Source organism: Sinohyriopsis cumingii, chromosome 13 (assembly GCF_028554795.1).
Source record: "Sinohyriopsis cumingii isolate HCF-2022 chromosome 13, ASM2855479v2, whole genome shotgun sequence".
NCBI classification, from domain to species: Eukaryota; Metazoa; Mollusca; class Bivalvia; order Unionida; family Unionidae; genus Sinohyriopsis; species Sinohyriopsis cumingii.
In genome coordinates, this window is record NC_142973.1 from 24,157,607 (window position 1) to 24,172,465 (window position 14,859).

Genomic DNA, 14,859 nt, shown 5'->3' on the forward strand with positions numbered 1-14,859 from the left:
CCTGAGCCAAGTTTAGCAGTATTCCTGGAATGTAATGCTAATTACCAATCAAGTCTTTTTCTTTTTTTAATCATCTTGCAGCTGACGGGGATGGGGATTTCCAGTGTGGGAGCATGGATTCGGGCGGATATCTCTTACTTTGAAAACTTAATTGGATCTTCCATGGTTCCAATTGTGGCTTACATTCTGATCGGAGCTGGCGGATTCATTATGCTCGTCGCTCTCGCGGGTTGCATGGGCGCCATGAAGCAGTACAAGAAGCTTCTTGTTGTGGTATATAATTTATATAACATAATATATTACCGCGTATCACAAAAAATAAAATTTAGCTCATTTGACCCAGTGGGGACCCAATAATATAAACTGTTTGCTTTTTGTCCAATCTAATGGTATGGACTAATCCATATTATACATGAACGGGTCAATATAATGAGATAAAACAGATGATATATTTTAATATGATATTATAAAGTTTTGATAAATATCATTCAGTTTAATAAAATAACCTTACCTTAGCATACAGTATTAAAGGGCATTAACTGCCTCTGGCCAGTCGAAGTTGTGTACCTATCAACCCTGCAGTCTCGGTCCAGTTCTGCGGTAATCCACGACTCTTAATTATGGATGGGATCTTTGCTACAACAAGTAGTATAAATTCATATTTATAAGATTAAGTGTTTATTCAAAGCATAACTTCATATCCTTGAGAAATAGATAAATTCTTCATATTGGTCAATCATGATCTGATTTAACATTATTTAGTTTTCCTGTTCACCAAACAGATATGTGTAATATCCCTTCAGTCTCGTGTATATACATGTTAGACAGTATCACTGTGTGCGTGGGTGGTGAGTAAATTTAAGTTTATAATTGCTACAACAGGTTATCTGTAGTCTGGATCAATTCTTTTATTGCAGTATTTCATCCTTCTTCTTCTGATCTACATGGCAGAGGCAGCGGCTGGTATTCTGGCATTCATCGCTTACGATCGTGTAGGTTTCCTACGTGATATTCTTTGTACGTGCAGTGCTTATTTGGATAGCTATAAGTCTGTCTGAATATATGTATTTATTTTTTATTTACATCTTTACCATAATTTACTTCGTATCTATGAATATATATATATATATATATATATATATATATATATATATATATATATATATATATATATATATATATATATATATATATATATATATATATATATATATATATATGGATTTACCAAAAATCCACTTGCGCGACTCAAAATCAGTTCGGGAAGTTCAAATTACAAGTCGGTTGCCCGTGGGCAAGTTGAAATATATTGAGAGAAATACAAGATACAATAAATTGTAATTAATATTAGTGGTCTGTGTAAGATACAGAAGTTCAGCGTGAGCTAATTTACTGACAAGTTGTCATGTTCAGTTCCAAATGTTTTAAAGTACATTAATGATCAGCATATGGTTTTAAGGTGCCACGATATATTGTCAGATGAGAATTAATTACTAGATGGAAATGCGAGTGTCTGTTACACAGGAGTACATATACTACCGACTTTATGTAGCATAACGCTTTTGGTGATGTGTGTTTAGACGTGGTGGTATGTTAACTGGTGCGTGCAGGCAAGGTGATGCTTACCGCTGACCATTATGGGTTCGAATCTTCTTAGAGTACGAATGAAAATTATCTAACCTGGGTGTGCGAGGTTTGGGCCTTACGTCCCGCTCGCCAAAGGAAAGTGAAGCGTCTCTCACAGCCTCTCCTTTCCAGGTGTGGTGATCGCCGCGGAACCACTGTCTTGCTCTGCTGGGCAGGAGGTTGCTTGCCTCTCCCCCACTATTGTGTCCACAGCATCACCTTCACGCTGGGCCCCCTGTTTTCACAGAGCCTGCTGTGTTACGCGACCGAGTGCCCGGCGGTATAACTGGGTGGGCAGACTAGGCTCGTTTGCCTTGACAGGCAGCCAGTCTAAGAGAAGGGAAACTCTGACTCCAAACCCGGGCAGATGGAGCTCGTTAGCCTTGTCAGGCAATTCATCTAGGAAAAGGAACCTCAGATTCCAAACCCACCAAGTCTAAGCCATTGGATGATGGCTCCGCTGCCTTGTCAATATCTTCGGGAGAAGGAAAGGCTACGGGAGTAAACCCAGACAGAAAACCTTAAGGCGGCTGGGTGTTAACTACGACTTCCTTCCGGCAGCTCCTGCATCCGAACTGGTGCCAAATAAAACACTCAGCATTCCTTTGGACCCCACCAGCAAGAACGAGAGGGGGGTCCTGACGTCTTGGCAGCCCAGGATCTCCATAATCCACAACCAGGCTTGCGTCCTGGAGAGGTCACTCCAGTCTCGCTGCTGAGTGAGGAAACAACACGGTAGCTGGCAGTCTACTGGTTATAAGTCTCACCCGATTGGCTAGGGAAGGGGCGTCACGAATCAGTTTCAGCGGTGGGAGAGATCAGTACAGTGTGTCCCACTGGCTGACTACCGCCCACCTCAAGCCGGAAACCCCCGATCAGTAAGGTATTGACCCGCCAACATCTGCCTGCTCCAGTGGGTGTCTGAAACTCATTGTGTTGCTCAGCATGATAAGCAGACGAAAAATCCACACCAGACAAAGAAACAGTAAACCAACAATGAAGACTGCAGCTCTTCGATTCACAAACTGGAACGTACGCACTTTGTGCACAGGGATCTCTGACGACCTCATTGAGGTGGACGACACCAGGAATACGGCCAGCGTCGATATAGAGCTCACAAGACTAAATATCACCATAACTGCCCTTCGAGGAAACTAGGCTCGTCTCTAGCGACTTCCTCAAGAAGGAAATCTACACCTTCTTCTGGAAGGGTCGAGAACCTGAGAAGCCCCGCCAGCACGGAGTGGGCTTCGCCATCAAAAACACCCACCTGGCCTCGGTTGAGCCTTCCTCAGGGGGAACTGGGCGTCTCTTGTCCAACCGTCTTGCCACTGCTGAAGGTCCTGTCAACATCCTCAGTGTTTACACCCCCTCCCTCACATCTTCAGAACACAGAAAGGATCAGTTCTCTGGGCAGCTGAGAGAACAGATCAAAGGATGTCCCAAGACGAGCCACGATTCCTCCTTGGCAACTTTAATGCCAGAGTATGTGTGGACCACGAGTCGTGGCCTGCCTGCCTCGGATATCATGGCAATGGATAGACCAACGAAAACGGCCAGAGACTGTTGAAGCTGTGCACCTACAATGACCTGTGAGTCACAAACACCGTCTTCAAGTGTAAGCCACAACCCAAAGTGTCATGGAAGCACCCGATGTCTCATAGCTGGCACTAGCTCGACTTCGTCATCATCGGGCGCTCTGCCCTTAACAGTGTCCTCTCCACAAGAAGCTTCTACAGTGCAGACTACGACACCGCTCAAAACCAAAAGGACGCCCTTGCATCAACACTGCGCAGATGTCAGTCTCCTCTAAGTTGGAGGAGTATGTGTCTGCCCTGGACCAGGCTCTCCAGGACCTGCCAGAGCACGATGCCACAGCCAAGTGAAACGCCATGAAAGGTACCATCTACAGCACAGCCATGTCTACGTTTGGCAAGAAGGAGTGGCCCAGCCAGGACTGGTTCAACGCACATCTTTCAAGAATGGATCCAAAAATCGAAGACAAACCAAAAGCCTTCATAGCTTACAAAAATACTCTAATGAACGGACGCTTGCTAACCTCAGAAGTGCCCGAAGAAACACTCAACGCATCGCTAGTCAGTGCGCGAACGAATACTGGTATCAACTATGTGAAGGAATCCTGGGCAGTGCCAAGTCGGGAAACATCCAAGGTATGTACAGTGGCATGAAGAAGGCTCTAGGCTCTACAGTGAAAGAGGTCGGCCTCCTGAAATCTCTGACGGGAGAGAAGATCACAGATCGTGAGCAACATATGGACATATGGGTGGAGCACTACTCAGAGCTATACTCCCCAGAAACGTCATTCACCGATGTGGCCCTTAGCAACATAAAGAAACTGCCCACCATGGACAACCTTGACTTAGTGCCCACCTTAGAGGAGCTCAGCAAAGCAATCGACTTCCTCCAAAACGACAAAGCACTAGGTAGTAACAGCATCCCGCCCGAAGATATCAACCTTGGGAAACCAACATTGCTTCAGCCGCTGAACGAATTACTTTGCCTCTTCAGGGAGGAAGGAGCAGTCCCCCAATATATGCAAGATGCGACGATTGTGACCCTTTACAAAAGCAAGGGCGACCGCAATGACTGTAATAATTACAGAGGAATCTTGCTCCTGAGCATCTTTGGCAAAGTGTACGCCCACATCATCATCAACAGGCTGCAGCTTCTGCCGGACCGTGTGTACCCGGAATCCCAGTGCGGCTTCAGAGCAAGCAGGTCAACAACAGACATGATCTGTTCCCTCCGACAACTCCAAGAAAAGAGCAGAGAGCAAGATCAGCCACTCTGCATGATGTTCATGAACTTCCCCAAGGCCTTCGACCCCACCCCCACCCCCGAAAAACTCTGCAGCATGATAATCTCTTTCCATACATATATGAAGTGAACAATCCTGTCTGATAGATACTCCTCAGCCTCATTCCCAATCAAAAGCGGCTTGAAGCAGGGCTGCGTGCTGGCGCCGACCCTTTTTGGGATCTTCTTCTCCCTGCTTCTGTCCTACGCCTTCGACTCGTCCACTGATGATGTATATCATCACACCAGGTCCGACGGGAGGCTGTTTAATCTGGCACGACTGCGCTCTAAGACCAAAGTTTGGTCGGTGTTCATCAGGGCGATGCATTTTGCAGATGACACGGCTCATGTGATCCACACCGAAGATGCGCCCCCAGAGACTTGGAGACCGTTTCGCTGATGGCAGCAAGCAGTTTGGGCTCACCATCAGCCTGGAAAAGACAAACGTCAGCGTACAGAATACCACCATTGCCCCTTCCATCAAAATCGACGGTGTCACCTTGGAAGCAGTCAACAACTTTACTTACCTGGGGTCAACCATCACCAACACTCTCGCTTGATGTGGAGCTGGACACAAGGATTGGAAAGGCAAACACCATCATGGCACGACTAACGAAGTTGGTGTGTGAAAACAACGCGCTGACAGAGCACACTAAGATCCAAGTCTACCAGGCCTGCGTTCTCAGCACCCTTGTATATGGAAAGAGCGGCGGCTCATCTCCTTGCATATATGGCGCCTAAAACGCATCCTGAAAATCAGCTGACAGGACTGCGTCCCACACTGCGAGATCCTGCAGCGTTCAAGTATCCCCAGCATGTACATCCTACTGAGTAAACGCCATCTTTTATGGCTGAGACACGTCCGACGCATGCAGGATGGAAGGCTGCCAAAGGACATCCTATATGGACAGCTGGCCATTGGCACCAGAAGAGTCGGCCGCCCCTTACTTCGTTTCAAGGATGTTTGAAAGAGGGACATGAAGGCATGTGACATTTCACCCGACGGCAGAGAACCGAGGCACCTGGATACTGACTGTAAGCAATGGCAAATCAGTCGCTTATGCGGCAGAGACACATGAGAGAAAGAAGAGCGCGGCAGCAACTTCAGCAACTCAGACTTCCCAGTATGTCTACACCAACTGCAATAGGGATTATTACTCGCGCACAGGCCTGCAGAGCTACAGCAGACGATGCCAAAACCCCAGAGACAGACGAAACTCCAAGGGCACTATTCACATAGTCTCTTGAGACTGAGCCAATTCGTAAGACATTGGATTTGAGCCGGAATTGGTATGTACATATCACCAAAAGAACCCTTCATCCGATGGTAACTCATGAGGCTCGAGAAATACTGGTAAGTGTATATAATATACATCGATATATGGCGGACAGGCTTGTCTGCGAACGGTCCGTCACTTTTATGAATTGAGTATATCGCATTCAGCGAAGAAATCTGAAAGGACTCCGTTTGTTTTTTGCCTTGGGAAATATATGGTAAAGAATTTTTTAAAAATTGAAGAAAGAAAGAATAAAACTATTTTATGTTGTCATCAACCCAACAAAGTTGTATAATAAGAATCAGAGACGGGAATTTCATGCCTATTACGCAGACAAGGAATGTATTTGACCAAATTTTAGGTAGGAAACAAAAGATAGACACCATGAGTGGCGAAAACTCGATTCCAACTGCAAAATAGACAATATAAATTATATCCTAGTAAAGTTATGCATAGCTGTACTAATGAAAGATATTAAGAGCATGGTATAGTGGGATATGTACAAGACTACTATTACTACTGTTAATAGTAATAATAATAATATTAATAATAATTGAAAGGGACGCATTTGTTGGCTTTCTTGGTTGTATATTTCAGGAGGGCATTTTTATCGAGGAGTATGATTTTGCTTCCTTGATGTAGCTATTTCTGTATCCACTCCTGAGGCGCTCCTTGACCTTTCTGAGGCTCTTTTCGAAGGTAGCCTGATTAGAACATATGCGTTTGATCCGAACGCACACTTGTGAGAGTCATTTGGTTTAGAGTACAGGTCAGTTTCTATCAAGCATTCTTCTGTAGGAATCCAGGGATAGCACTTTCCGTTCTGTCTGATGTATATTTATAATTCTCTATAATTAATTATATATACCTTGATTTCTTTCATAGGAATCCGAAATTACTGTGTAGAAACATGAGAATTAATTACTAGGTCGTCATGCGAGTGTGTCTGCTTCACACGAGTGCATATAACACCAACTGAGTAACATCATTTTTAGTGATGTGTGCTTAGTCGTGAGGGAATATGGGCTCGTGTGTGCAGGCAAAGCGATGGGTGCCGTTCACCCGTGGACCTAGGTTCGAATCTCCGTAGAGTACGAATTAAAAATTCTATAACCTGTTTGATATATATATATATATCCTTTTAAAGTGTTAATTTTCATGAGGATTTGTTTGATACACAGGTGAACGTTTTAGCTGATCAGTACATTGGAGAACCATTGCGCCAGAAATACGGCTACCCGGAGTACAAACTTATCACAAAGGCCATTGACTTACTACAAAAACAGGTTTGTTCACACTTATTCAATAAAACTGTTAGAAGTTGATTCACACACGCCATGACTATCTTACTATCTTGGTTTTAAGATGTATTTATTTTCTCTACATTTGATATGTGCATCAGCTTTCATTATTCTTGCAATATGTAGTGCACATTTTTTTTCCTGATGCACTTTTTGTAAATACCAAACATATATTTTAGAATATAATTTTGGAATCTTGTTATAATAAGGGACGACGATTTCTCATGAAATCTATACACAATCTTTAAATTTTCCTTTTTGATATTTTTCTGATCTGTTGACACTGAAGTCGACACATTGATTCGTATTTTCGTAGGGAATATATATCAGAGTTTTGGGGTGAACTTGAGTACAAGTCACCCATATTTGTAGCGGGCAGGTAATGCTGGGAGACGTACATCACTATACGGTGATACATGTAGTTTTAGAAATCTCGGAGCTTATGTAGTTACAGTATGTTTTGATTTTTAATTTATGTGGTTAGTTTGAGTGTTGTGGCTTCGAATCGGCTGAGGAATGGTCAACAACTCAATACTACACAGATCCGAATACCGCTGAGCTGAGAAACACCACTGTGGTTCCCCGCTCTTGCTGCATAAATAGTGACGAAGAACACTGCAACGCGGTACTAGACGGCACCAAAATTTACATAAAGGTGAGGAAACTGTTCATAATTGTGGAATACTTTCCTATTTGTTTTTCTTCTCATCCTCGTCCATTCTTTTTGATTATGGTCGTCTACTGCTTCTCATTTGTCTTCTCTCTTTTAAAATAAAGTGGGCGGGGCGGGGGGTGGCACAGTTGTTCAGTGGTTAGCTGCTGGTTCGAATCATGCTTGGACCATCCATGGTCGGCTGCTCTGGTGTATGTATATGGTTGAGGGACTTTCGGCACTAAATTATCTTTTCTATGCTGATGCACCATGAGACACCAATCAGTCCATCAATTAGTCAGACAAACAAGCTTCAGAAACTTTGGATAATACTACTTATGATATTTTGTTTATTGATCTGGCCACTTATACGGTTAGATACAAACATTGTGAGCTTATTATTATTATTACAAAAGACATACTTTGTAGCTGTTTTCATACAAAACCAAGTACACACTAATACACGCGGTTTCTATTACTTGCACATTGTTTTCGAATTTAAAACATAACAAAAAAGATTCTGGTTGAGCGTTGCAGCAAATTTACTAGATAAAGTGTCAGATGGGTAGAATCTTTAATAATCCTGAGAATGTACTAAACGCATGAAGTTAAATAGGGATTTTAGGTAATTCTTCCTTTCTCATATTCCGTGACATACGTAATTACCATTATTGCTACAGGGATGTGTATCCAGCGTGGAACTTTGGATCAAGACAAAACTTCTGGTAATTGGCGCTGTTGGGATCGGGATTTCCGTCGTGGAGGTGAGGCATTTTTCGTGTCAATTAGTTAAATAATTTTTGCATAAATTAGAGAAAAGCTCAATATTGTTATAATATAAGTTTCTCGTAAATTAAGTGGTTTTATTGAATTTATTTTAAGTATTTATGGAGAAATCAGAATTAATGAGATCATAAAATACAGTAGATTTCTTAAAAAAAAGTAATGTACTTTTGCATCTATTCAAGTAATTTAGTCCAACTTTAAATGATTACAAAGATGAAATGGAAAGATGAAATGGAAAAAACAGCCCAGCAGAGGCGTCCATGTATAAATTTTTAAGCATCATACATGTATTTATACTGACATCATTGTCCTTTGATAATTTAATGATCTGTTAAAAGGAAGAAAGATACGTCTATCTACATTTATCATAAAATTAGCTCATACTAAGATGGGGATTCAGCAGTTAATTTGAATCATTTATTTCAATCTTTTGACTTTTCTTAAAGAGTAATTTTGATATTGTGCACAAGTCTTTTACCATACTTTTTTCTTCACAGTACATGGGTACATATACATGTATTAAGCAGTGTCTTTGTAATATTTTTCTTTTCTCATTTAAAAGCTACAAAATTGCAAACCTTGTAATTCTGCATGTACAGCTTTTTCAAGTAAGCATGTTATGATTGATTTTAGTATCCCGGACCAGCAACGTTTTGGGTGTTTGTTTTCTTTTGTTGTTATTGTTGTTGTTACTTGTTGTACAAAAGTCCTTGTAGCTACTTTCAACGAAGCAGAAGAAGCAACACAATAAATGAATGAAAGAATGATAAGGTTTAGACAGAACGAAAGGATGCAACAATTAGAAATATATTTCGTATCATAGCATCCAAAGAGAGATTCCAGCTGATGGTTGTTAATATGAATTAAGAGTACAGTGTTAATAGCTATTGATATGGGAGGAATTTAGGCATATTTGGAACGATCAGAATGTTGCTAAAAATCAACCAAAAGGTAGACGGAACTTTCAGCCAAACTACGAGCATGTTAGTAGACTCACAATTCGAACCTCTATACAGGTGGTTCAGTCTGCTACCCTTTTACATTACAATACCTTTTACATTAGTTTTATGCTAAATTTGGATTATAAAAATCAAGGAAATTTTAACACTCATTGTGATACTTTATATGTGACGATCATGATTTTTATGTTGTTGCATGTAGTGCTGCTTTTGTCCGTTCGTAGTGGATATTTTTCTGCTTGATAATATTTAAAGGATTGCAAGGACTGAAACAGATTTCAGAATGATACATGGCAAGATCATCTTTTCAGCCCGGACTAGTTTATCACGTTTCTTTATTGTCCAGACTAGTTTATCACGTTTCTTTATTGTCCAGACTAGTTTATCACGTTTCTTTATTGTCCAGACTAGTTTTTGACGTTTCTTTATTGTCCAGGCTAGTTTATCACGTTTCTTTATTGTCCAGACTAGTTTATCACGTTTCTTTATTGTCCAGACTAGTTTATCAAGTTTCTTTATTGTCCAGACTAGTTTTTGACGTTTCTTTAATCAAACAAAAATTGCCCTTGCATCATGAATTAACTTTAATTGAACTTTACGGAATCAAACCAGATTATTTATGAGGATAATTAATTAGATAGAATTCCGTCTTTAGCTCCAATTGTTTGCCAACTGTTTAATTATGGCTCCTGTTTAGCATTTAAAAATGTCCCTATGGATCGTAAACTCTGGTCTGTTTTGAACTACCATAGCGGTTGGGGTTTCGATGTCCTCTGAGCACTTGTCTTGTACTAAGACTAATCTGTAAATTAACCTCTCTTTGACAGCTTTTCGGAATGGTCGCTTCTTGCTGTTTGATAAAGAGTTAGCAAGAAGAAGAGTCTCTATACTGACGCATGTGTATCCAGCTTTGTTTTCACTTCATGCGTGAAATGGACAGTAAAGCCTGCAATTCATTTATGCTTGCCAGTTCATTAAGCAGGGGGAGGTATCGTTTTCAGAGATTCAACAACGTTACCTTGGTTTCAAGTACAAGGAGGTAGTTCCAATATGCCACACGTTAAATTAAAAGCGTTTGCAATAATATATACTAATAAATACATTGTACTAGTAGATTTTTAGATTTTCTTCACTCATTCGTTTCTAAGTTCATTAATAAGCATGTTTAAATGTTCAGTTTTATATAAAAAATAGTATAGTGTACAGAGTTTTCGGTGTTTCATTGTCGAAGATATAAATTATATCATATCAGCATATCATTCTTCGTTATTCTTTATGTATTCAAACATGTGAGATTCGCATTGAAAGGTTTTAGGAAAGCAAAGACAAAAAATTAAAAGAATTATCGTATCTCCAAATAGTTTGAAGGCATTCCATTTGTCTCTATACATCTACCCATATATCTATCTCTCGTCTCTCGCTTATTTCTTTCTTTCGACGTCTGTTATTAAAACGCGTGATATTCCAAAAAATGCTGCCAAGCAGTTTGCTCGAATAGCGCAAAATTTGTACCAGTTCGAGCGCTTGGAGAACTCGGCAAATTAGTTTAAAGTCGCGCACAAAAATATGTACTATGCGCAGTACACAATTTTATTTAACTGTTTACCATTATAATGCTTGTTGCGATATAAGTCGTAGGTATCGTAACGCTTGTCGCTACAATCGACTTTTTCAGGTAGGCAAATATCTATAGATCTGGGTTCTTCAGTTTGTCGTCACTGGTTGTAAAACTAAATTTTATTGGCACATTGGGCTCTGGAACAAATATTTTGTCGTAGTTTGAACCGTGCATCAAGGAAGTTTTACAAATGCGTCTTTTAAAAATACGGGTTACCTAGAAAATCCAGAACGGTTGATTCTCTTCAAATTACGATTTCATGCGGTAAATATTGGCTGATAATAGTGACGATGACGATCAGTTTTAAAGAATAGAAATACATTAGAATGAGCTGGGAAAGTGTTAATGGAGATACCAGTGAGTGATTTTGAGCCCGAAAAGGGTGTTAAATACGAGTCCGATGTACACGCTCGATGGACAGTAGCAGACGGCATGCCGGTTAATCCTCCTTTCAGCAGTATTTCGAAATTAAATGTAGAAATGGCAGAATACCAAGCCTAATTCAAATACAAATTTAAAAGTAGAGTTGCTCAAACAATTTAGCCCTGTTAGATCATGTGGTATAAAACTATAATGCCCTTTACGGGTTAAGAAACACTGAATAAATAACAATCAAAAAATGAAACTAAGAAGTAAATATATTTTTTAAAATTACAATACTTTTGTCTGAATAAGCAGACTCTGGTTTGATGGACTTCCAGATAAAGAATTATGGAACAGAGAAGAAATATAGCATAGTAGTCAGTATCACATCAATAGAGTTCCTTACTGAGTAACAAACAAACACTCCCACTCCCAAAACCAACCAACAAACAAACAAACAAAGCTATTTTAGTGAAAAAATCATGTTTTGTGGCAGAAGTATTCAAAAGATAATACTTATGAGCCGTGTTACGAGTATATGCTTTTCAAATAGGTAACAGAAAAGATTGAAAGACAGCGATCTTTGTAAAATTTAACAAATATATTATTTTCCTGGAATACAAACTGAAAATGATAAAAAGAACTTACGGTATTGCGAATTAATCCCAAAATAATCCAAGAATTACAGACACAAATACTAATAATTGAAAGTCCTGAATAAAACTCAGTATAAGTCCCGAAGAAATCCACACAATAAATGAAGGCGATAACGTGTCTGTTATAGCTTATAGATTGTTGATGTGTCAAAAGTCTTTTGTTGAACCACAGTAAAAAATTAATTCCAGGTTTGAATTCAGTATAAATTCCAGTGAATGTCCCCATACAATAGTTTTCTCAGAGCACTTTTGTGTTTCCAGAGAAAATAATCACTTCAGTAGTTTAAAGAAATAAATTCACCCCAACTGGTCACAACATAATGCAGTTTTAATGTGCTAGATGTTAAAGCAAGAATGACCAAGTCTTCACAATGACAAGATTATATAGTTCTCTACTTGACCTCAGGTCACAATTAGCATTTCTAAAAGAAAACATTACCTAATGGGAAATAACCTTCCAGAATGATTCTCATGTTAACAAAATAAAAACAATAACCTGTACAATTCAGTTAGGAAATTCCAAACACTTGACCCAAACAAACATATTTACTTCTTCTATTAATAATGATCCTGACAATAAACCCATGCACAGTTAGAATAATTTAGCTATGTATTAGTTGTTTTCAATGAATAAAATAAAAAAGTCAGTCAGGCCATGCAGAAATGAACTCATTTTTGGACATGGTCAAGTCCAACATACAGTATTACATTACAATAGCATGTAATGAAATAAACATTTTTTAAAACTAACAAACAATTTGCAGCATCTCTGTAGTATAGACACTTTTAACAAGTCAAACTTTGCGTATCAAATAGTAATTTTCCTTAACAATTAACAAGTATTTAGATTAACATAAAGCAGTATAAAAAAGTTCGGAAACTTCACTTTTAATTGCATGGCTCATTTGGTTATAATGCTTTTTTCATAAATAAATTGTATATTTTTTGATAATTTCTTTTAGTCAGTCTGTATTTTTTAATAATGATTTTCTATCTCTATAGAAATACAGTATTGCTTTATTTCTTAGTATTTTCTTATATTTATAAAATTTTATATTCAGGAAAGAATGTCGTTATTTAACTTGGATTTATTCCATCGAATTTTCATTTTATTGTAGAAAGGAGATTAACGGGCTAGTAATTTTAGGGTTTTTTTTCTCATTAAAGTGTACATACTTTTAGGTAATAATCAATTTCGAAAACGTGAGGATGATTTTGGGCAAGAAGGAATTTCGAAATATATTTTTTTAAAATTATTGTTTGGATTTAAAAGAACGGAAACATTCTACAGTTACCATCCCAAACAACGATTGCGTACTCTAGTGTATCCTTTCTTATAATTGCATGGTATATTTACTTTTTGGTATCTTTTAATATTGACCCTATAAGGGAAAGATTAAAGAAATAATTAGTCGGAAAAGGAGTTAGCGGAGGGATTAGTCATTTAATCAATTTAAAAACAAGAAAACTACAAGCATAATGATCACACACCTGCAGATAAAATGTCATTTTGGACCTGTTCGTTGATGCAACGAACATCAAAGAATTTGGAATTTATAACAAATCTTTTTTGTTTTTGTAAGTAACTTTCAAACTGTAATAATAATTAAAAAAAACCTCCATGAACAACAAACACTTTTTAGTTTTTGGAGCACCCTTTATCTCAAGAAAACTTGCTAATATCAAAGAAAACGGTCCTAACCTCATTGCCTTGGTCAAGCGCAAAATAAATTTTCGTAAGTATCTGTGAACTCGTGTGTTGTCGAATCACCTGGTGAAAAATCTGATTAGGTTTAGTATGATGCGACGTAGCGGTCAAATGCTGGTCCAATGAGAAAGTTGCAGTTGAAATTTCGATGTCGTACGTCGAGAAATTCAATATCACGTGTTGGATCAAATTGCATGTCCTTAAGGCTCTATTTTCTAGATCGAGATTTTATATTTTATATGTTGAATTATACAGTGGTGGTTGAAAATTCTATTTCATATGTCGACGTTATACAGTGTATATTTTGAATTACACAGCGGTGGTTGAAATTTCAATATCATATGTCGAGAATCGCTAATTCACACGTTAAATGTAACTGTGATGAAAGTTCAATTTCATATGGCGAGTATTTAGATTTCATCTGTTGAATTTCACAGCAACGATAAGCAGCCTCCTTGTTTAAAAATAACGCTGTCCATTCAAGAGAGCGACCTCTAGCGAAGAAATTCATAGTAATTCTTGACCTGTGAAGAGTAACTTTCAAACTGTAAATGCGTGAAATATAATGGCGCCTCATATTTGAATACACGAATGATGTATCTTAACACTCGATATTATTTTGAATTGTTAAAGTGGACATTGTGTAATGTTTCTTTTAACACCAACACATAATTTCACCATATAAAAATAACAATTCTGACAAGCACAATCAAATATACAACCACCGCTGTGTCATTCAACATATACAATCTAAAAACTCAACATTCAGAATGAAACTTTCAGCACAATCAAGGTGATTCAACATGTTAAATTGAAACTCTCGACATATGATATTACAAATTTCAACGACCGCCGTGTAATTCACAATATACAATCTAAAAACTCGACGTTGGACGTCGAATTTTCAATCAGCGTTGTGTAATTCAACAAAGAAATCTAAATACTCAACATATGAAATGGGACTTTCAACATAAACTCTCTGAACCAGTACGGAAATTATGAATTTTGGACGCATTACATTGAATTTATCTTGTTTCCACCAGTCTTTCTAGTTACCAAATATGACTTTTTTTGTTGTTGATACAAAATCAACGTT

General features: G+C 38.6%; 1 protein-coding gene across 6 annotated transcripts in view; it reads left to right on the forward strand.

Annotated features, from left to right (window-relative positions):
- Positions 1-10,672, forward strand: part of LOC149785066 (CD151 antigen-like) — a 33,818-nt gene extending 23,146 nt beyond the window's left edge. For 4 of the 6 annotated variants that reach the window (XM_089978789.1, XM_089978790.1, XM_089978791.1 and 1 more), the window contains exons 3-8: positions 82-273; positions 918-992; positions 6,902-7,006; positions 7,506-7,676; positions 8,354-8,437; positions 10,246-10,672. In XM_089978789.1, the coding sequence (XP_089834915.1) occupies positions 82-273; positions 918-992; positions 6,902-7,006; positions 7,506-7,676; positions 8,354-8,437; positions 10,246-10,287 (669 nt within the window). In that variant the 3' untranslated portion in view covers positions 10,288-10,672. Of the gene's footprint in view, positions 1-81; positions 274-917; positions 993-1,321; positions 6,490-6,901; positions 7,007-7,505; positions 7,677-8,353; positions 8,438-10,245 lie in introns of those variants that run through there. The other 2 variants (XM_089978793.1, XR_016425356.1) reach the window with 2 other exon arrangements.
- Positions 10,673-14,859: the final 4,187 nt, after the last annotated feature.